This window comes from Schistocerca serialis, chromosome 2 (assembly GCF_023864345.2).
Source record: "Schistocerca serialis cubense isolate TAMUIC-IGC-003099 chromosome 2, iqSchSeri2.2, whole genome shotgun sequence".
Lineage (NCBI taxonomy): Eukaryota > Metazoa > Arthropoda > Insecta > Orthoptera > Acrididae > Schistocerca > Schistocerca serialis.
The window spans coordinates 791,048,478-791,072,931 of NC_064639.1; the positions used below are offsets into that span (position 1 = coordinate 791,048,478).

The 24,454-nt window shown below is 39.3% G+C and overlaps 1 protein-coding gene across 5 annotated transcripts in view; it reads left to right on the plus strand.

The window, feature by feature from the left end:
* LOC126458029 (lysophosphatidylserine lipase ABHD12) overlaps positions 1–23,725 on the plus strand; it is a 98,022-nt gene extending 74,297 nt beyond the window's left edge. For 4 of the 5 annotated variants that reach the window (XM_050094814.1, XM_050094817.1, XM_050094818.1 and 1 more), the window contains one exon: positions 23,536–23,725. In XM_050094814.1, coding sequence (XP_049950771.1) covers positions 23,536–23,566 — 31 coding nt within the window. In that variant the 3' untranslated portion in view covers positions 23,567–23,725. Of the gene's footprint in view, positions 1–5,780; positions 5,815–23,535 lie in introns of those variants that run through there. The other variant, XM_050094816.1, reaches the window with a different exon arrangement.
* Positions 23,726–24,454: the final 729 nt, after the last annotated feature.

Sequence of the window (24,454 nt, forward strand, 5' to 3'; positions counted from 1 at the left end):
GTTGCATTGTCAAATCAATTGCTCCACTTTCTTCAGGTCCTCTCCACTGACTTTGATGATCTCGTCAGTCTGAATACCACACTCCATGCATTCTGTCTTCTGCATATTCAGACGGAGGCCAAATTTGCCTAGTCATTGATTCCATTGCTGCGTCTGTTCCTGGAGATCTTAATGGTGTTCGCTTGCCAGTAAAACATCGTCAACATGTAGAAGTGACCAAGGGTGGGGTACTGTAGGTCGTGTGTCACAATGTATGTACAGAGGGTAAAAACTAGAGGTGACAGTGCTGAACCTTGATGTACTCTGACATGGATAGTGAAAGGGGGTGATGTTCCCACTGCATATATCGGACATTGCTGGAGACATTTTGATAAAGCAGTTGGACCCATTGGACATAGGCTTCAGGGACATTGAGAGATTGTAATGCATGCCAAATAAGCTGATGTGGGACATGGTTGAAGACCTTTCCAGACCTAGGAATTACATGTGAGTATCCTTGGTCTTCTCAAGTTGTGTCTCAATAAGTAACAAAGCGGTATGGATGGCATATGTGGTTCCACTTCCTTTGATAAACCTCCATTGATTTGGGGTGATAGAAACAGTTGCACTGAGCCTAGAATCTATAACACACTCAAAGATCTTCATCATGTGACAAAGCAGTTGAATTAGTCAATACTGTGAGCATTCTGTCACATCACCTTTTTGCTACCAGATTGTCGGTGTGACACTAGTTGTCCTGGGACTATATCCTCACCAGTGATTCTGTTGAAGAGGGTAGTAAGAATTGTGGCACCTTTGTGGCCAAGGATCTTCCATACATTAGCTGCGATTCATCAGGGCCAGTAGCCTTCCCATTCTTCATCTTTTTGACTGCTTGCTTGACATCCTAATTGGTAGCACAGGTCCAGCATCCATATCAGCACTTAGTATTGGAGGATAGCAAAAATTTTTGGACAAGTAGTCACTTTATCTGTGGAGAATGCTGAGAGGGTCTCGAAGGAGTTGATGGTCTTCGTTCTTTATGTTTGACATGACCAATGTCCTGGGTGGCTCGATGGTGTGCTTTGGTGAGTTGATAAATTTATTTACTTCCTCTGGTGCATCCAGTTCATCATACACATGATAGTAAAATAATGTGGCTGCCGCAATTGCTCTCTCGGCAGTCAATTTTTGTGTCTTGGAATGTTGCAGATTTTCATTTGTGTGGGACTGGAACCATACTTAGAACACCTTCTTCTTCTTCCTCACAGCTGTTTGAACGTTTTCATTTCACCACCAGACTTCGTTATTGATTGCTTGTTTGCCTGTTTTCATCCTGCCAAGAATGTTGTTCACTGCACAGTGGGCTTGGCTAGTAATGCTGTCCCATATGCTTAATACTGCCTGGTCTGTATCCATATCAATGGCCTTAAGAGCAGTGGTGAGCTGAGCTACGCATTCTGACATACGCCACCATTTGACTCCCTGCACTCTAATGATTTGGGGATGATTTCGGTTGTGGATATTCAACTTGAGGTCCATCAAGAGAGACCAATGCTGGAAGCAATTTATTCTGAGGAGATGACTTTTATGTCAGTTACCAGCTTCAGGTTGTGTCCTTCTTGTAAGTAGATAATCAATTTGAATGTCGTGCACACCACTTGTGTAGGTTATCAGATGTGCATGTCCCTTCTTGAAGAATGTGTTGGACACCACAAGCTCATGTGCTCGGACAAAATCCAGAATCAGTATCCCAGCCTCACTGACAGTGCCATATCCATTTCCACCATGACATTGGTCATATCCATTTTTTGCTGATTCTGCACGATCAACTATTATCAGATATTGTTCGGGGTCAATAGTTTGTAGATGTGTATCTAATGCTGTCAAAAATTCATCCTTCTCTTCATAAGAGCATCCGGCTTGAGGCACCTAGCAGGACACAGTTCGAACTCGGTTCGAACTGTAGATGTGCCAGATGCGAATTTTACACTCCTGAGTCAGTCGGAGATTCTGTATACTTTTGTGACTCTGTCCTGATACTTATTGCTAGTCACAATGCCTACGCCATTACGAATGCTGTTTGTGCTGTTATGGTACAGTTTGAATCCATCGCCGATCTCCTGGACCTTCGCCTATTTCCATTTCTTTTCGTGCATACATGCAGTATTAATGTGCCGGTTTTTCAAGGTTTCAGCTAATGCCTGGCTCCTTCCAGACATGGTGCCAATGTTGACAGTAGCAATTCATAGATGAACTAACTTCTTTAGCCCAGATCATCCAGCTCTTATCCATTTCTCATGTTTCCCAGCTGATGGGAATGTGAGTCGCTTGTAGGGTATGCCGTAGCATTCATACCCAATATTCGAGCAGACATGCTCATTTGATGTTATGCTAGAGGCATTTTATACTTGCTGCCAAGTAGCAGGGACAAGCAGCTCCTCTGGAGAACAGTTGCCTTTTTGCAGCTGCCTCACTGAGGTACAGATGCTGCTGGATGAAGATAGTTTCTCCGCCTTGTCCACAGCTGGGACTTTGTCCTCCTGTGCCTTAAGAACCACTGACCATCTTCACCTGTCGCTCCTGGTAGGGGCCATCACATGGTACTACCAGGTGGGCCAGTTGGACCAAGGTTTTTTTAAAGAGGTGTTACTTCTCTCTCACTCCTCACTTTGTCCTGGCTTGTAACAGGCAGAGCTTGGCTTCCCAAATTTTGGGTCCAAGTTGGTGACGTTCGTTATTTTTGGCAACATGGTGAACAGATACATCTTTCTACAGGGATGCTAGATATTCTAACAGTGTGATTCACTGCAGCATTACCAAGCAGAGAAGTTATGTGTTCTTAGTTTAGGCATATTAGAGGGGTGGTAGAAGTCATTTGAACTTAACAACTCCTTATTCAACTGATTCTTAAGTATTCCTCCTCAGTGGGGCTCTCTAAGAAGTTAAGATTAATGGAGGAAACAGTTATTATTGTAGAGGGACTAAGAATTTCTATCGCAGCTTCATTTAGTAATCGGGTCATTCCATGTCAAATCAACTAATTTTGGAAAATTTTCCTGCTTGACCATTACAAATTTCATTGAAATTTTATGTAAACATGCACACAGGTCCCCAATGAACATTTTCAAATTTATCATTCATCAAAGCATTACTAGCCAAGATATATCAAACAATGGAAACTCCAGGTAGGAATATCAGCAGTGTAGGGAAAGACAGATTACTACTTACCGTAAGAAGACATGTCAAGTTGCAGACAGGCACAATTTAAAGACACTTAACATAAAGCTTTCGGCCACAGCCTTCATCAGTAAAAGAGAGGCACACATCATTCACACACACAAGCACACCTCACGCACAAATGACCGCCAGTTCCAGCATCTTGAACCAAGCTCTCTGGGGCACTCTGGGATGCTCTGTGTTGTACGCTCCACTGGATAAAGAGGCATGAGTCATATATCAATTTTTTGTGTGCGACCTTAACTGATTGCAGCCCTCACCCATACGTGGGCTACTAGAGATCCTACCATCCGCATACAGGGTAGGCGCTGCACCCTGTCGTGAATTTTTCTGAGCCCAGAGTGGCTATATAAGGTGAGTGCAATCGTGTCTTTGGAGTGGTCTGGATCTGGGTGCTGCACAGGCAACTCCATTGAATGCCAACATGCCTCCAAGGAAAAGACATCATTCTCATTCAAGACATATGATGTATAAGTCAATAAATGATATAGAGCTGACTACCTCATCTGGTGATGACAAGAATAAAATACCTGTTAAATCAGTAGCACCTCTTTCCCTACATGGCTGGCAAAGATATAGTCATTTGTTTGATTCTATGTGTGACTTTGCACAGAGCGAGTGTCAGTTTCTGGCAACTTTGAGTTGTATATCTCTGGCAACAGTCGAAAGAAATGAAATTTTGTGATCTTGTACAACTTTATGCATTCTCATAATGATGATGATGATGATGATGATGATGATGAAAAGGATTTTACTAGTGGTATCCAGCCAGAAAATTTTAGGCAAAATCGCCCGAAAAAACTGGCACCTAAAATATGTCATTTTGGCTTCGTATATCATGGAGACTAATGGTATGAGAACTTGGTATGTAAACAACATAAGTTCTCAAATGTAAAGTTTCATTTATCTACTACTCTCCAATTCTGAATAAATTAAGTTGAAAATTGAAGATTTTGTAAAAACGTCAAAAATGCATTATTTTTTACTTGAGTTTGCAACAAACTCTGTCCTGTAAAAACGCTATAAACTGGGCTCATTAGGAAGACCATGGTTTGAACCGCAAAACGAGGTGTGTTTGATTATCGAGTATGGGCTGATTTTGTAGTTTTTACAGAAATTGTGTATGAACTGATTTTCTAGAAATTTGGGAAGCAGTACATGAATAATATTTTATATTGGAAAACCTTATATTGCTAAGTTGCTGTATCCGAAGTTCCATGTTTATCATGTCTTTAGTCAATGAGATATAAGAAGCCAAAGTTACAACTTTATTTTCAGCACAATTTTTCTGGTTACTTTGCCTCAATTTATGTAGTATTGTTAGCTCATGTTGGAAATTAAATCCACTGTTAGTGGGGGGAGGGGGGGGGGTCAGGATTAAAACACATTATTTCAAATGAGACTGGTTTTGAAGCTGAATAGAAAACTATTTGTAAAAGAAGTGTCAAATATACCTTATTTGCCTTTTTGACAAATTTGTAGATAAATTGTTGATGGTGTATTGCAAACAGCCACAAATTGGTTTTGGGTTACTTTATTCAAAAAGTACTGTTACTGGTTTCGAATTTATTTATGTACAATTCATCATTGAACAGTTTTTTCAGGCATGTAACAATAGTTACTGTAAACCAAACGTTAGCATGGTATCGTCTGTAGACTTGTAATATACTGTATGTCGTGAACGAAAAAACCCGAAGCCGGTAATGATACGTTTGGAATAACGTAACCCATAACCAATTTAAGGCTGGTTGCTGTACGCTATCAACAATTTATTTTATGTAATAGCCACGGTCTCCAACCATGTCTATATATGACAAAATTGAATTACTGGAAAATAGTATGTGAATGAAATTTTGTATTCCACATCCTTGTGCTATCGAGCTAATGTTTATTAAGTTTCATGTTCAGCATGTGTTGCCTCCACAGGATATAAGAATCCAAAGTTTATCTTTTATTCATACCACGATTTTATGTGCCCAAATTTGGTTCAAATTATCTAGCATTGTAAACTCATGTTGGGTAATCAAGTACACTTTGTTTTGCAATTCAAACCATGAGCCCAGTTTGGAGAGTTTTATAGAACACAGTTTTTTTGCAAAATCAGATCTAAAATACCATATTTTTTACCTTTTTGCAAAGTCTTCGACTTTGCATGTAATTTATTCAGAATTGGAAAGTGGTACATAAATGAAACTTTATGATTGAGAACTTGTGTTGGTAGGGTACTACATGCCAAATTTCACGTTCACCTTTAGTCCTCATGATATAAGAAACCAAACTTTGACACTTGTTTTTGGGAACAAATTTTTTGGACGATTTTGCCTAAAATTTTCTGGCTGAATATCACTTGTAAAATTCTTCCTATTATTATTCGTAACAAAACAAGTAAAGCTGTACAAATTTCATTCCCTTCAACAAACATTGCCTGACATACAACAGTTCAAAGTTGCCAGAAGTTTACACTCACTCTGCACAAAGTCGTGCATAGTCAAACAAATGACTACCGTATATGTAGGCCAGTATTGCTTTGAGGAATGTTAACCTTTACCAATGTTCATTAGGGAAATGTGTGTGAGTTGACATGGAATGACCCCATCATGAGAATACCATGGAGGTGTTGATCAAACACCAGGGAGTGACTCAACAAGAGCAGTATTACGCATCATGGAAGATTCAAACAACACATCACTTCTCCCAAACAATGGAAAGTCCAGGTTGGGATATCAGCAGTATTATGAATATAATAGATTGCTACTCTCCATAAAGACGACACATTGAGTTGCAGACAGAAGCGACAAAAAGCTGTTACACGTTTGAGCTTTCAACCAAAGCCTCCTTCAGAAAGGAGAATGCACACACATTCACGCAAGCAAGCACATCAGACACACACATAACAGCTATTTTTGGCGGCTTCATCAGTTTGGTCAGAGCAGCCAAATGTAGCAGGCATTACGACTTTTCATCATGCTTGTGTGCAACTCATAGTGTCACCTTTATTATGAGCAGCAATGTATCTTTTTTATAATATTCTTTTTGTCACTTATACTTATACATTAAGAAAAATGAATATGAAGGGAAAACCAGAGAAATTTGAACAGGTGCAGTTGTTCTCCCTCGCAGCATTCACAGATGGAACAGGGACAGGTGGAAATATGTAGTAGTACTTAAAAGTACTGTCCACTGCTCACAGTGAGATGGGTTGCAGAGTATAGCTGTAGATGTCTAGGAAAATAATAAAAAGTTGTCATTATAAGAGTAATTATAATTAAACTTCCACCACTTGAGAGGCCCCTCATGAAAGTAGAGCAATTGTAGGCCAAATGGAACTTTATGGAAATATTTGTAGGAACACGCGGAAGAGAAACAAAGAACAAGCCACTGAAAGAAACACATTTTAATTTCCCCATGTCAAGGTAATGCTAATGTGCTCATGCCACAGGAGGACTATATTAATAAGGTCAATGTTTTATTGTGTGACTAAATGTATCGCAAAACGGATAAGGGTCCTAGTAATAGAGTGATGGGAAAAACAGCAGAACTTCTGTCTTAACAGCTCTCTGCCAATGGAAGCCTTCAAGAGTCTGAGACCAAATAGTTCATTTCCAGCTATGCTGTGTGGACTGCCCAAGGCCTACAAAGAAAGTGTGCTTTTATGTCCTATAGTAAGCAATATTGGAGCAGCAACGTATGGTATGGCCAGACACCTGGCATCTGTACTCAAATCCTTTGGTAGCCAAATGCCCATATCATATCAGAAATTATAGTGATTTCATCAGACTCAAGTCACTTAAACTGGAAAGCAGTGACTTATTGGTCAGTTTTGAGGTCGTTTCACTTCTTACAAATGCACTTCTGGTGGACTTGACATATCTCATTGGCAGTAGGTTTGAGGCTGACATTACAGCTTTGTTGGAGCATATTCTCTTCTTGACATAGTTGTTGTTTAACAAGGACTTTTTTTTAACAATGGGATGGTGTCAGAATGAGAATGCTTTCATCTCCTGTGGTGGCTAATCGTATGGAAGAGTCTAAGGAGTGAGTGCTTCCCTCACCTATTTTATAACCAACATTATTTTGGTGATAAGTTGGTGACACTTCTACAGTTCAGTCTCATGGTTTTACTCTGTCTCCAAGGGTTCCTCCAACATCTGTACTCCATACATGAAAAAATAATATTTATTATGAAGATGGAAAAAAAGACAGTTGTTTGCTGCCATTTTTAAGTATGTTGGTGCGATATAAGAGTAATGGGACATTTGGTATTCCGAAAATCCACTCACACAGACTGTATTTGCTAGCTGCTAATTAGCACCATTCAGCACAAACAGTGGGTGTTGTAAAGACCTTAATCCACTGAACCCATACCATCTCGGATGTCAATAATATGCAAACAGAACTGGACTACCTATAAACTGTGTTCCTGAGCAATAGATACTCATCTCAGCAAGTATGGAGAGCACTAAAGACATAAAAACGACAGACTGTTTATCTGCCATATATTGGAAATATTTCAGCAAAAAATAGGCAGAATATTAAAAAGACATAAAGTTAAAGCAAACTTTCATCCTTGGAAAATTTCAACACTGTTGGGATCTGTTAAAGGTGACTTAAGAGTTGCGCAAGGCAAGTGTTTACTGGATTCCATGTGAATGTGGCAAACCTTACATTGGGCAAACAATGCACGCAGTGCAGGATCACATTATAGAAAATCAGCAGCATACTTGCCTTCCTCAAACCAGTAAGTCTGCTTTCACTGAACGCTGTATTTCCACAGGTCATTTGATGAAATGCAGTGAAACAAAAATTGTGGCCTCTATGTCAAACTTTTGGCACTCCAGTTAAATTCTACGTGGAATCTTTTCACAGAGAAATTTCATGCTATGCATAGCTGGCATAATTTTGTGATTTTACGGTACAAAGGCAATTCATTTGATGTTGATGAGGTGAACTTTCACTGTGAAGGGCACGCAGTGCAGTGCACAGACTTGCAGCACAACTGCATGTGCTCAAGCAGCATATACACCATGCATGTGCCGCTGGTCGTAAATACATGAGCTCAGTGCATTTCCATAGTATTCACTTGCCGGTGGCCAGAAGACTCACCAAGCAAGGTGGCGCAGTGGTTAGCACACTGGACTCGCATTCTGGAGGACAACGCTTCAAACCCATGTCCAGCTGTCATGATTTAGGTTTTAAGTGATTTCCCTAAATTGGTTCAGGCAAATTCCAGGATGGTTCCTTTGAAAGGACATAGCAGACTTCCTTTGCCATCCTATCTTAAACTGATGGGACCGATGACCTCGCTGTTTGGACCTCCTCCCCCAGACCAACCAAACCAACCAACCAGAAGACGCTGCACTGAAATATTGTAGCAGCAAGTTGCAGACATCTGCCAGTTCTGCTAAATTTTATGAAACAATATAGCGCCTGTTCCCTCCTTCATTATTTTGTTATTCCAGAGGACTGATTTCAGTTGTGCGACTTTTGCTCTGCCCTACTTTATTATTTATATCATCTTCACTTCTGTTTGGAACCATTATATTCCCCGGATACTTAAAAGACTTTCCCCTGATTGTAATGGCTCCCACGTCCAAATCCTCTAGGGTATTGTTGCCAATCTTCGTGTATTCAGTTTTCCTCGTTCTTGCTCTGAAGCCCAATCTTTCATACTAGTCTTTGAGCTTTGGAAGCATGTACTTGGTATCCTTGTCATCAGTGAAGAGAAGTGTGTACAAGGCTTCTTCCAACGCCCACAGCGATTCCAATGCCTCCATGTGTACCTTTTTAGGAAAAGACATTGTTGTTTTAAATTAATTTAACTGTAGATTGTTTTCTAAAAATTTAAAAATCAGAAGTTTTGTTATCATTTTAACTGTGTATTTTGAACTGCTTTTGGTTGAGACAATTTATTTTATAAGTTCAATTACTTAAAATTTTAGTTTAGCATAAGCAAATATCCCGCAACCTATGACATTTGTTGTTGCCACTTGCTTAGTAATGAACCATGGCTGTGACCATTTTTCCCTTGGTTTATAAACAAATCATTATTTTGTTAAAAGAATAATAATGCTGAAGACATTAAAAACTGAGAAGTTATTTTTACTGATGTTCGAGCACTAACTGATTTTGTAAGATGACTGAAAGAAAACTGACATAAAATTTCCGCTACAGCAAGAAAAATTCCGTGCAGGAATGATAATCCCGCAAATTTAATTTCTTCATGTGATATCCTTTGCTTTGAGGATTACTTTGGAAAAAAATATTTTGTGGATTATCCGTTTCCCATGTCATATTCTATGTAATAACAAGCAGTGTTCCTTTTTTTTACAAAATGAAACACCAAAATGTAAATACACATTTTTTGTTGCTTTGGTGAGCTTACTTAAAGATATTAGATACTTTTGAAACTTCCTGGCAGATTAAAACTGTGTGGTGGACCGAGACTCGAACTCGGGACCTTTGCCTTTCGCGGGCAAGTGCTCTACCATCCTTTCTTTTAGGAGTGCTAGTTCTGCGAGGTTCGCAGGAGAGCTTCAGTAAAGTTTGGAAGGTAGGAGACGAGGTACTGGCAGAAGTAAAGCTGTGAGGATGGGGCATGAGTCGTGCTTTGGTAGCTCAGATGGTAGAGCACTTGCCCGTGAAAGGCAAATGTCCCGAGTTCGAGTCTCGGTCCGGCACACAGTTTTAATCTGCCAGGAAGTTTCATATCAGCGCACACTCCGCTGCAGAGTGAAAATCTCATTCTGGATTAGATACTTCTGCTTACAATCCTTATACAGCCATCAAATTTCATACATTACATGAATGCCTGGTGTCCATCCTTCTGAACAAGTCCAGAAGATCAGACATGGTGTGGATTCTGCAGCTGTCATACATGTTATGTAAATAGAAGGTGAAGGGAAGCTAAGGGAAGAAGGGACGGGACGGGACTTCTGATGTCAGCTGCATTAGGAGTTGATTTGTAATCATCAGCGATGAGTGAAGAAAATGTTTATCAGACATTGATTCAAACCCAGGATTGCAGAGGTAGTGTGCACACTTATGATAAACATGGTGCTGGGTGGTGCACTGGTTAACAGAAATACCTAGTAAGCAGGAGGCCCTGGGTACAAATCCTGGTTCAGCATACATTTTCACTCGTTACTGCTCATTTCGCATCAAGTCATGCAGCTGACATCTGTAGTTCCTTTCATTTCCTTTTGCTTTTGATTTTCCTTTCCCTTTTCCTTTCCTTTTTCCCCTCTCCACCTTCGATTTAAATAGTAAATTTCATACAGGTTGTTCAGTAAAACCTGAAATTCATAGCAGTGAGATTTATGGGGAAAATTTAAGTTTATATCGAAAGGATAGGCGAATGGAAAATGGAGGTGGCGTGTTTGTCATAGTAGACAAGAAACCCAAATCCATCGAGATAGAAATTGAAACATGTGAGACTGGGGCAAGACTCGGTATCAGGGATGTGCATAAAATGATAATTAGATCCTTCTGTCACCCACTAGGCTTGTCTCCTGATGTAACCAAAAACTTTAAGGGGGCACTCAGTTCACTTGTATGCATGTTCCCCATGCCTACTGTAGTCCTCGGTGAAGATTTTAGTCATCCAACAATCAGTTGGGAAAATTATAGTTTTATTAGTGGAGGGTGTGATAAGACATCCTGTGAAACATTACTAAAGGCTTTCTCTGAAAGCTACCTAGAACAGATAGGTTGGGACCCCACTCATAGAAGTACACAGGATCTAATGGCAACAAATAGATCTGAACTCTTAGATGACGCCCACATTGAAACCGATTTCAGTGAACATGATACAGTTGCAGCAACAATGATCACCAAAGTACAAGAAGCAAGAGGAAAGATATATATGTTCACTAAACTAAATACAAAAATCAGTAGTGTCATATCTCATTAAGAAACTTGGAAATTCCAGCACAGGGCAGGAGCATGTTGAAGAACTATGACCCATGTTTAAAAGAATAATGTACCATGTGGGTGGAAACATATGTATCCAGCAGAACAGTTCGTAATGGGAGCGGCTCTCCATGGTACGCAGTCACTGTAAAGAAACTACTTGAGAGACAGACTACTGCATAATAGGTGTAAAACAAAGCATAGGGCTGTAGATAGAGAGATGGTGAATGAAACGTGTTCTGCTGTAAAGACAGCAATGCTTGAAGCCTTCAATGACTACCACAGCAGAATACTGTCAAATGATCTTCCACAAAACCCAAAAAGATCTTATTGTAAGTAAAAGCTGTTAGTGGCACGAAAGTTAATGTCCAGTCCCTGGCGAATGAGACAGGAACTGAAATTGAGCGTAGCAAAGCAATAGATGAAATCCTTAACCCTATTTTCAAATGTTCCTCTACAAAGGAAAATGTAGGAGAGTTGCCTCAATGTAATTCTCATGCCACTGAAAAGATGAATGAAATTAGTGTTAGTGTAAGTGGTGTTGAGAAAAAGCTGAAATCATTGAAACTGAACAAAGCTCCAGGACTCAGTGGACTCCCAGTCAAGCTCAGTACTGAATTTGTGGCCAAGTTAGCCCCTCTTCTAACTTTAATCTATCATAGATCCTCTGAGCGATGCACAGTTCGTGGAAAAAAAGCACAGGTCACTCCCGTCTACTAGAAGGGTAGTAGAAGTGATGCACAAAACTACCATCCAATATCATTGAAATTGATTTATTGTAAAAATTTAGAACATATTGTGAGCTCAAACATAATGGGATTGCAACCAGTATATATTCTGAAAACATTGATCACATGAAACCCAACTCACACTTTCTTCACTTGACATACTGAAGGCTTTGGATCAAGGCAGACAGGTAGGTGCAGTATTTCTTGATTTCTGAAGAGCATTGGACTTATTTCTACACCTGTGCTTACTGTCAAAAGTACAGTCAAATGGCATATCAAGTGACATTTGTGACTGGATTGAGGACTTTTTGGTAAGGAAGACACAGGATGTTATATAGGATGGAGAGTCATCGTCAGATGTAGAAGTAACTTCAGGTGTGCCCCTGGGAAGTGTTGGGCCACTTGCCGTTCATGTTTTATATCAATGACCTTGCAGACAATATTAACATCAGACTTTTGAAAGAAGCTGGATAGATACTCAGTCAGATCTTGAGAAGATTTCAAAGTGGTGCAATGATTGGCAGCTTGCTTTAAATATTCAAAAACATAAAATTGTGCGCTTCACAAAATGGAAAAAAAATGTGGAATCCTATGACTAAAATATCAATGAGGCACCGTTTCAATCAGCCAACAGATACAATTACCTGGGTGTAACACTTCATAGGGATACGAAATGGAATAATCATATAGGCTGTCATGTAGAATGCTGGGAAAGTGCAGTCAGTCTACAAAGCAGATAGTTTACAGATCACTTGTGTGACCAGTTGTGGGTCATGGCAGCTGTACCAAATGGGACTAACAGAGCTATAAAATTAAACTGGAGAGAGAGAAAATTGTAAATGTGGCATGGTTACTCATCTTCGCAGAGAAAACAAATAAGTGACCCACTAAAGCAATGTTTTTTGAACTTTGTATGTTCACAGTTGCCTTGATCTGAATGAAAAAAAAGAGTGGTTATTCCTGTATTAGCTATTATTATAACATGCTTTAATCAATTTTTAATGTGATTACATCTTATACTTACAACAAAATCATTGGGAAGGATGAACTTGCTTAATCATCATCAGTTCTTCAAACCTTAGCACATGATTGGAAATTGTGACTCTCATCTCTGTCTCTCTATTCATTTGCAATCTGTATTTTATACAGGGTGTCCCACTCAAACCTTCCTCATTTCAAGGACCCGGGAGAGAAAAACCACAGTAGATACAACAATGAAAAATGCACCACATTGTAGAGCATCTCAAAGAATTTATATTCCCACATCAGAAGTGCCAAGTATCGTCACCAGAGTGCAGCATGGTCACATGAAGTGAAAATGGTGACTCCACAGCAGCACTTGGCAAGCAGTAGTGTTGTTTGCAGAAACAAAATCGCTGATTACTGTGCAAAGAAATTATCGTTGTATGTATGAATGTGATCCACCTGATGTGAAAACAATTAAGGAATGGTATAGGAAGTTTCTGGCAATAGGAAGTGTTCTAAAACATTCTGGCGGTGCATGTTACGGAGTTACAGAAGAGACAGTGGTGGACGCCACACAAACGTTTCTCAGAAGCCCACGTAAGTCAATTCATCAAGCATCTAGGCAACTTGATGTACCTTGATCAACATTGCATCGTGTAGTTCACCAGCGTCGTCATGTGTGTGCTTACAAAGTGCAAATTCTGCAACATCTGACGCCAAACGACAAACAACACCAACAACAATTTGCTGTGGATATGCTGCAGCGTATTGATATGCATGCCAGCTTCCTGGAAAGATGTTTATTCTCAGATGAGGCAACCTTTCATGTATCAGGAAGGTTTAATAGGTGTAATGTTTAGATTTGGGGTTCGCAAAATCCGCACATTGTCATTGAACATGTTCCTGATAGCCCTAAACTAAACGTCTGGTGTGGGCTAATGCACAACAGGATTGTTGGACCGTTCTTCTTTGCGGCACAAACATTAAATGGGTCAGTATATCTAGACATGTTGGATCAGTTTGTGTACCCTCTGATACAAGACTCGCAACCCAACATCATTTTTCAACAAGATGGAGCTCTGCTGTATTGGTCAATGGCTGTTTGCAAGTTCCTGGATAGGAAATTTCCCAATCATTGGTTTGGATGCGGACAACCCATTGCCTGGCCACCACATTCATCTGACATTATGCGGCTTGATTTCTTCATTTAGGGATTCATGAAGGACTATGTGTATGCGATCAAAGTAGACAATGTTCCTACATTGCAACATCCTAAAACTAATGTGATTGCAACAATAACAGAGGAAATATTACAAAGAACTTGGCAAGAAATTGAATTAGTCTCAGTACTCTTCGTGCTACAAATGGTTCACATGTAGAGGTGTATTGATGGTAAATAAATAAATTCTTTGAGATGCTCCACTGTGTGGTGCAATTTTATATTTTTCCCCTGAATCTTTGAAAGCAGGGAAGTCTGAGTGGGACACCGTATATTGATGCCTCCAATGCTGAAAAACCTACCTCGCAGAAGTAGGATGTTGCTAAAGGTGTAAAAACTCAGAGCCATATTATTGACGTGTGGATACTCCAGCTTCAACAATCTCTGAAACTCAAGCTGTGATAAGAATATGAACTTCAATTTCAATCTAGAGCATGAAGAAATACCAGTTAAATTGCTCTTGCTCTTCAGTTATAAGTTTTGATGGAAGTTCTGGGCTGAAAAGTATCTTTGATCCAGTTGTGTTGGTGAACTACTTGTGGAAATTAATTTTGAAACTGTTGAGCTCATTTAAATGATCCACAAATGTAGACCATAGTTACTCGCTCAGCTGAAAGTCAGTTTCTTTTAAAACCATGTTAAGAGCAGGAAAAATGTGAAGTGTATCTTTATCATCAGAATTTTTCTTCCAAAATAATAATTTCTGTCTGAAAGGTGTCAGTGTTGTTACGTTCAAGGGATACATCCAGTGAACTGAGTTTTTCAAAGATGTCACAAAGATACCCCAGCTTCAGAACAGTCACTGTGTATGAATTTTGCAGAACTCAAATGTTTCTCTTCAACAAGTCAAGATGAAAGTCCATTCCTGAGTTGCATACATCCTTTTCAAGACATTCTCATTTGAAAGCCAGAGAAAGTTACTGTAATAAATTGGGAACATATGCTAAGTCCCCATATCAAGGCATTTTTGTTGAAAACATCTCAAATTAAGTGGCCAACCTTTAATGAAGTTACTATTTTGATCACTGATTGAAGAACCTTATGAAGGACAAGGTGCATGCTTTTTGATACCAGTACTTCTCTGTGAATAAAACAGTGTTTCCATATAGCACAAGGAGTTTCTTTACTAATCAGAGCTTACAATCTGGTTTAATGACCTCCCATACTATGACCTCCATCAGCACACATACCTACAAAATTTTTCCACTTAATTTTGTTTTCTTCCATGAAATAATATAGTATCTCAAAGAAATTTATTGTTTTGGTTTCAAGAGTTATTTTGTTGCACAAAACAAGATCTTTATTAAATCTGTTGCCATGTATAAACCCCATGTAACAAATTAGATGTGCATCTTTGTGATTTTCTGTTGCCTCATCCAATTGAAAAGCAAAGTCACTATTACCTTTGATTTTTTTTCCAGTCAACTGGTCATTATTGTCATCAGCCATATAGAGTATTTGAAGACTAATCCCATTGTCCAACAAGGGCACATGTCCCCATTGCTTGACAGCCGACTCACCTGTCATAATAGATACGATGTACAGAGCAGCTGGTAAAATATGGTCTGTCATTGTGGTGTAAGGTTTCTTGGTCTTTGCTACATGGTAGGCAACTTTAAGATGGAAGAAGAGCACTTGAAGGAATTGTAGCTCTCTTAGTGGAAAGTGTTTTTTTAGTTTGTGGGAAAAATATTCTTTTGTTTTGTTTACCAAACTGTGTGGTTTTACTCCAAATGTTGTTTCACTTTATTAGGCAGCATGTTTTGAGTAAGTAGGACTTTGAAACAAATGACACACTATTGTGATACATTATTTCCAACAGTAGCACTTGTAAAACTGAAATTAAAGTAACTGCTGTCATGCTTCCTGCGTGTTTGACTATTCATGTCTTTATAATTTTATGTTATACTTAAGTATCATGTTTTGTACTAACATTTAAAAATTTGTCCATGCTGACAGAAGACAAATGATCGTTAAAAATGATAAACATTCAACAAAACTAGCCTTAAAATCAATTGTTACGTAATAAAAACAGATGAATCTCATAATATGATTAAACTGACATCTACCAAACTGCCATAGTAACTACACTGTTTGTCAGCCCACTACATATCATTATTAATTTACACACTGTTCATTCACTCAGAAAGCAAATAATATCAGATTATCATTTTTATGAAACTCCTACTGTAAGGTCGTGACATCCCTGAGAGCCATGACACACAGTTTGAAAACCTCCGCATTAGAGCCTTGAATGCAACACTTATTCAAATCATCCCCATAGACTATTGGTTAAATTACTTTACTGGTGTGCTGGCAGTTGTGGTTTTGAATCCTGTCAACTGCGATCTTTTTCTTCCTCCTCCTTTTTTTTTATGCCTTTGTTGAAATGGCTGCAATCATCATTTTTATTCAATTAATTATTTCAAACATTTGTTTCCCTAACCCTTCACCATACCATTTTAAACATTTTTTTCTCTCATTTTTTTTCTTCAATTTATTCCTTTTTCATTTGGAATCTTTCTCTATATGACTTTAATAATATTTATTTATGTATAATAATATATAAAAGATTGATAATACCAACCTGTTGGTTAAAAGACAAGAGATGAAATGATCTATATATTGCTTGGGCCATGCTGACATTTTTTCCTTCATTACAAGATGGACATTGTTTGGGTGCTAATTTCCATTCAGAGACTTAAAACATAGTTTTTTTCTCACACCATGGACAAAATAATGCAGAGGAAATTTAAATGATGAAAGGTTTTATAAATCAAGTGAAAATTGGTAATAGAAGAGTCTTGGATAACTGCAATAACATGGACAAAAACAAAATGTATGAAATCAATACCTGAAAATAATTAAAAACTAAAAAAATTAAATGGACGAAAAATTAAAGTAAATTACAGAATTAATATGATGATTAAAAGTAGGAACACGAGGAAACACATGACCATAAAAAAGATACAATTTAGTGGGTCACATGGTGGCATCCACAAGAGTACAATGAAACTAGTTTACATGTCTCGAATACATTTAATAACTGATGGCCTGGAGGCCCGTGCAATGTCTTGTAAAGACGCTATCCGTGTCAGATGTTGCTGATGTAGTGCTGTGCATGATGGTGGTCGGAGTCTGGGCTGTCCTTGGCAACTGCCAAGGGTAAATGTGGGTGTGCTGTTCGAATTTCTGTGCACCCTGTGCTTGCCCTGGTGGCCTGACCTGCATTTGCTGTGGGTGATAGGCATGACAATCGGTAGGCCACTGGCCGCTACACTGTTTATTCCTAACAGTGAGGGGGAGAGACCAGATGCCACCATCCACAGTGCTGCGATTGAAGACACATCCATGGCTGTGTGTGTGTGTGTGTGTGTGTGGGGGGGGGGGGGGGGGGAGACCAGATGCCACCATCCACAGTGCTGCGATTGAAGACACATCCATGGCTGTGTGTGTGTGTGTGTGTGTGTGTGTGTGGGGGGGGGGGGGGGGGGGGGGGGGGGGGTGGCAGCAGCAGCCAGCGGCCCAAGAACCCAGTCTGCCCAGACCGATACATAATAGACAGAGGTGAGTGAGACAAGGGCACCTCCACCACTCATAGACTCGGGGGCGAATGGTGGACAGGACCAATGATAGGAGGGCAGGACCCACTTGGACGTCAGAGTGCACACCAAGGGGCACCAGCACTGGCAGCAATTATGGTGAACTGGAGGGCAGAGGCTCTGGTGATGGAGAGCTGTCTTCCATCCCAACTGACTGTGGCACCTACTCAGCACAATGAGAGACACTAGCACTGGCCACAGGAAGCAAATCTGCCATTGGTGCTGATTAAGTCCAAACCACTTGGGTAGTCGGCCATGACATGGCCTGCTCGACCCCTAGAGTGGCCAGTGCCGACAAAGAGTGAGATGTCAGGCCCACGGCCACAGGAAGGGGTCGTCTACCCATCCTGGGAAGTGACTGGTTCTGGTGGTATTCAGCAAGTTGATCTTCAGTGTGGACCATGAAGGCATGGTAACTGCACTGTCTGTGGACAACTGCCAGAATCCATTGAGGACACCATCCAAACATCCTGGGCCAGACAGGTGTACAGGGCGTGAACATTGATAAAACCAGAGCAGCTGGAGACACCTGCCCAGCAGCAAGATGTTGAGCAGTGTCCATGCCTGATGGCCGTGCAGGAGCTCAGTGGGACTCTTGGCCCCAGTTAAGAGTTGTTCTGTAAGTGCTTGCTTCAAAGAAATGTGAGAGGCTCCTCAGCCATGAAATCTTCTACATCGTGCACATTTGTGTCTTAATTGTTCGAAGTTGTTCTGCCTTGCTGTTTGACTGGATAGAAGGGAAACGCTGTGACATGGCAAATTCCATTGTGTGTAGAGAAGTTCTGGAGAGACTGTGCCATGAACTGAGGGCCATTGTCCAAAACCAGGATGCTGGGCAAGCCTTTTATGGAGAATATCTTCGACAGGGTCCTAACAGTCACACCTGCTGTCATAGATGGACATGACTGAAATAAGAAAAACAGAAAAAAGCATCAATTTCAAATAACCAGGAAGTGTCAAGGAAAAAGAAAAAAGGGACCAGTGAATGCAGCGTGGACTCTTTGCGAGAAACAGTGGGCGATGTTGCCTGCTGACACAAATGCTTATTGCAAGCCATGGCAATGTGTTCCACATCAAGATCGATGCCTGGCCAAAAATCTTGGCGGTGCACCAACAGTTTTGTGTGTGAGAGCCCCCAGAGTTCCTAAGATTATAAGCAGAGTACCTCATGCCACAGAGCCACTGGAACCATAACACAGGTAGTAAACTCTTTCATTGACAAGAGAACAATGCCATCCAAAATGAGAGGTAACGGCACAATGCATAAAAATTCTACAGGGGGTTTGATGCTCAGTGTGCTGGGCCATCAGGCCACCTGTGTTCTATCATATGTACAAGCTGCCAGAGCACTGAATCTGCCACCACAGCGGAGACAATATGGGAACTGGTGATGGGGAAGCCATCCACCATGTGCTCACCTCTGTATCCAGTTGAAAACAAAGCAGTTCCTCCTGGTTGAACAAGAGGTTATGGCCAATGGGGAGCTGTGCTAAGAGCATCTGCATGTGCCTGTTGAAACATAGGACGAAAATGTTTCTCGTAATTGTATCGGACAAGAACATAGCCCAACGCTGAATAAAATGAGTGACTTTGTCCGATAAGGACGCTGAAGGGCTAAACAGGGAAACCCAGGGCTTATGGTCGGTAATTAAATAAAATTTTGCACCATACAGGGGCACATGAAAATTTTTAAGGGATAGACAACAGCTTCTTTTTCCATCTGAGAATACAGTTGCTGAGCCAAGAGAATTGTTTCTGATACAAAGACAGTAGGTTGTTCTCTGACATCTGAATGGTAGTGGACCAGAACTTCTCCCACCTTGTACTTGGGCATGTCCGTAGCCAGGACCAGGTGTTTGCCAGATTGAAATGTTTGCAAGATGCGGCACAGAGCAAAGACTATCCTTAAAGCTGCACAAAAGCATGCTCAGAGGCTGCAGGCCGAAAACAGGAGCACTTTTCTGAAGCTACAGATACAAGTAGTAGATAGTAGTAGCCATCCTGGGAATGAGCTTGTGATAATGCTCCACTTTGTAAAGGAATGCCCGAAGTTCTTGTGGATTAGATGGAGAGGGAAATGCTGTAATGTCAGTGACAGGTTTTTCCATGGGGTCTACTCCATGCTAGGAATTTTCATGACCCAAATAAACAAAGGAAGTCTAGAAATTACATTTGAGACCTACGGAGTATAGAACAGTAAACAAAGAATGGACGTTACATAGGTGATCCTCCATGGTAGCACCTGTCATAACGATGTTCTTAAGATAGATAGTGCAGTGAGGCACAACTGTCAGACCGGTTAAGCAGAAAGTTGAAATATGGCAGGTGCATTAGTAACCCTAAACATTAGTCATTGATACCGATAGAGGCCAAACAGTGTGTTACCCACAAGGCAACTCTTTCAAAGCCTCATCCAGTGTAACCTTAAGGTAGGCTTTGACCAAGTCAGTTTTCGAAAAGAGTTAATCCCCAATCAACTCCAATGCCTATAACTGTTTTAACTCCTCATTACTTTACCAGTGAGTTATTTAACATTAAGCATGTAAATGAGAAAAAGTTTAGAAAAGCTTAGAAATTTTGTTTAAAGTTTGTTGGATGTCACTAAGTGCTCTCATGATCAAATACTGGATGAGTGTGGTCTGGGTAATTTGTGCCCTGTTTTAAGCAAAAGCTCGTTTTTCACACATATAAATGTTTAATATGTTATATCTTCTGAACTGTGTATCCTGTAGTTATATAATTTTGGAGGTAGAGTCAGTGGTATATGTGGATGATGTCTGCAAAAATGTTTTGTGAATAGAATTAGTAGTAAAGAAGTAATTCGAAATGTCATGCCTGATGCGGGCAGTTTTACTGCATGACTAGCAAAAATGTAGTAAACCATAAACTTCATTTTGTCAGGGGGAGGAGGGAGATTGAGTGTTCACAAGAAACATCCTGATTGAGGTATGAAATTGTGCGTAAAGTTCGTTGCAAGCCACTATGTGCTCAAATTTGCAAATACTGGATGATTATAGTCTAGGTATTTGTGCGTGATGAGTTATGCTTTGTCAAAACATACACACAAATTCTAACTGCAATGCTTGACTTATTTTGTTAAATATTTAACATAAATTAAAACTCTTCATGTGTGACAGAATTTTAAATTTTTAAACCCAGTCAATAATTATGCAAAATACGGAAAATCAAATTTTTGTTGCCCCTGTAAGCTGTTAGTTAAGCAACCTTCAACTTGGTTTATGAAGTACGGCCAGGATAGCTGTTCAGTAATACAGAGTGTATTTTAGTGTCTTTCAAAGCCCAGTTACTATTTTGTTTGAGGTGTTGCTTACACTCAAACCTCCAGATGTGAGACTCTCAGATCGGTACCAAACATTGTATCTCGATAGAGAATGTACTAAACCACCGATTTAGTTCGTGCTGTGTGCTGTCATCCAGTAGAACATGCATAAATGGTAATTAAAAGTGTCACCAGAACTATGGAGCACAGGAAAAGTGTATATGTGAGTGTTTGTATTGTAGATCTCGTGTGAGTGAGAAGGTAGAGTGTTCAAAACCCGCTGACGACAGTTGTTTAAACTGTTTACGCATGAAACTATTATATTGCATGGGAGAACATTTACCTGACATGTGAAAGGACTTTTCAGAGTTTGTAACAATGTTGTTTTGGCAGTCTGCTTTCGCTTCATTAGTTGAACATTATTATTGATCTTATCATTTTGTTTATTGTTAATTATTAATATTACTATTGCTACTGCACGTGTGGTGCAATTGTTTCTTTACTTTTGTGTTCTGATTGTATATTCTGTGAAACTACGAATGTACTCAATAGGTTTACTATTTTCAAAGAAACAAAGCAAAAGCAGATTGCCAAGGCAATATTGCTGTAATCTCCAAACAGCCCTTTTACGCATCGTTAACACATTGTCCCATGTAACAATTTCACAAACAATACACTAAAAAAAAAAATTGGTGTCGTCGGAGTTCGAATGCGGGACTCTTGGTATGAGGGTCTAACGCTTTACCAACTTCCCCACAGAAGCAGCAGTTGTTAGTTACCCACAGTAATGCTTTTGATATGCTCCATAGTTCTGGTATTACTTTTAATTAAAATTTACACCCTTTGCCCTTCCTGCTGGATGACAGAATGTAGGACTAAGTGAATAGGAGTTTGGTTGATACTCTACTGGCATACGATTGGTACCTATTTGAGTGTCTGACATCTGTAGGTTTGGCTGTTAGTACATTATTTAGTTTTCCATGATTTTTCTTTTTCATTTCTTTCTTGGGGTCTTGGTTTAAAAGTTAGGGTTATATGGAGTTGACATAGAATTATTGTAAAAATTAGATTTGTAATTAGCACCAACAGCCAAGAAGCTAACACAATGGTCCTACTGATGTGAGCAGAAAACAGAACTAAATTATTTACATGGTTTGTGATTATTTCATGTTATTAATGTCTTCTAAAGGTTTACTAATACTATTACATCTTATCAGAATATTCTCTTGTGACAGGAGGTAAATATTCCTTATTGTATATTTACTATCACAGCACTGTGCAATTCACACAGGACAAAGACTTTTTTTCCATTGTGTGCTCAGTTGGCAGTGTACATTTTGCTATTAGTGATAAAGTGACAATTTTCTACTTCTTTCTAGACTGGATTATCATTGCCATAAAAAAGTAATTGTGTGACAAACTATGATAATCCAGTGATTAGAGAATGTCGAACCAGTTCGTTTGCCATCAACAGCTTCTTTTATGGTGTCACATTATTGTCAGTTCTCCTTTTCCTGGAAGATAGCCCCACCCCCCCTCCCCCATATGTGTATACAACTTTTGGAACAACATTGCCCACACAGTCCCATAGATAAATATGACACCTATCAAATGGATGAGTATAAAGCATACCGTAAGGGAGTGCATGCAGGTGTAATAGGTTTTGATTCCCAGGACATATGGGATACATTATTGCAGTTGGAGTCTGGAAGTGGTCTGAAAGACTTACAATCCAAGGCAGGAAGAATATGTAACATTCCTATGTGATTACTAAAATATCTGGGAGAAGTAGCAACCAAACAGTTATTTAGTTTATTGTGTAGAATCTATGACACTGGTGACATATCACGAGTTATTCAGAAGAATTTCATATGCACCATCTTAAACAAAATAAGTATTGTATGAAAGTGAATTGTGGACAGTGGGAAAATTGGAAAAGAAGCGAATCAAAGTGTTTGAGATGAGTTAAAGCAGGATGTTGAAAATTGTGTGGCATGGTAAGAAAGTGAGATAAGAAATAAGGAGGTTCTATACAGAATCAGTGAGGAGGGAATGTGTGGAATGTTTAATTAGAAGAAGGGACAGAATAATAGTACAGATTTTGAAACATCAGAGAAAAACTTTTGTAGTACCACAGAGCAAACGGTGTATGAGAAGACAAATAATTGAAGATATTTGGTGCAAGTGCTATTGTGAGATGAAGAGACTGTCAGAGAGGACATCATGATGAGCCGCATCAAACTAGACCGAAGACACACCCTACATCCAGGGAGCAGGAGTGGGGAGGAGGAGTAGATGACTAAAGATTGACATTGTATAATGTAGGGTTCCTCTTGTTTAGTCTTCATTTAAAAGGATTTAATGTAACTTCTTCTTTATTACCTTACTGCTCATAGCCCAGTAGTTTTTGTGAGCTGTTTTCCAATCTACCTATTGTTCCTCTGTTCTGCCATTTCTTAATGGGGGTATTAAGTTTCGTTATTAATAAGAGTGCATTTTTGTCCCCTAGTGTTCATCAAATCCCAGTTTATCTACAAATACATTATGTGTTCTTTGATTATTATGTCTTTTATTTTGTTTATATTGTGCTTATTAATAATATTTTGTTTTCAGAAAATTTCTTGGCAGTATCTTGAAAAGTTAAAGTAATCTTTCAAACACAGAGGTGCCTTGTAAGTACTGCATTCTTGTATTCTCTGGAGTTTACATGTGAGGGGCAGTATTTTAGTGTCATTTGTTGTTACTACCTACCTTTTTGTGCTGTCAGTTTTTTTGTAAATAAAATCAACAAGTTTCTATAAAATTCTTTCACTTGAGTATATTTTATCAGAACTTTACAAAAGGTTGAGATATTTTAAATTCAGTGGTTAGTAGTGGAAGTTATTAACTACTACTAATATTTCAGGCCTATTAATTGAACAAGTATAAAGTTATCAGAAACATTGAAGAATGTAGTCTGTGTAAGGCTCTGCTTACATGATCTATTTAGTTTGTGGTAAGAGTATTAATGCTCTTGTAAGACTGTATCACAGAGAGAAAATGAAATAGATGTTGCTCATTTGCTGATTTTGGACCAGTGGTTAGTTGCGATAATTAACTACCATTTAAACATTGGTGTGTGTGTCAAATGAATGTGGTGTTAAATTATGTGGGTGATTATTCAAATATTTATCTAGTGATTAGATAATTTATTGGCCTTAGTTGTAAAGGAGGACAGCTTAAAACATTTATGTATATCTGCGGAGTAATTGAGTAGGTATCATGATGAAAGTATGCAGACTGTGGTGAATGGGAAAATGTCAACCCAAAGCATTATGTGTTTTGTATAATTAATGAAACTATTTTTTGAAAGGAACAAATGGCCTATTATAGGCGTAGCGGACCAAGCTCACTGTAAACATGTGTTAGGAATAATAAATTTACTGAAGTATGGCCATATTTTGTTCCCAGTGAATGAAGTATTGCACAAGTACTATTTGGTTAATGTAGTAGTTTGTGTGCTTATTTTTCTGCACGTTACATCGCCAGATTC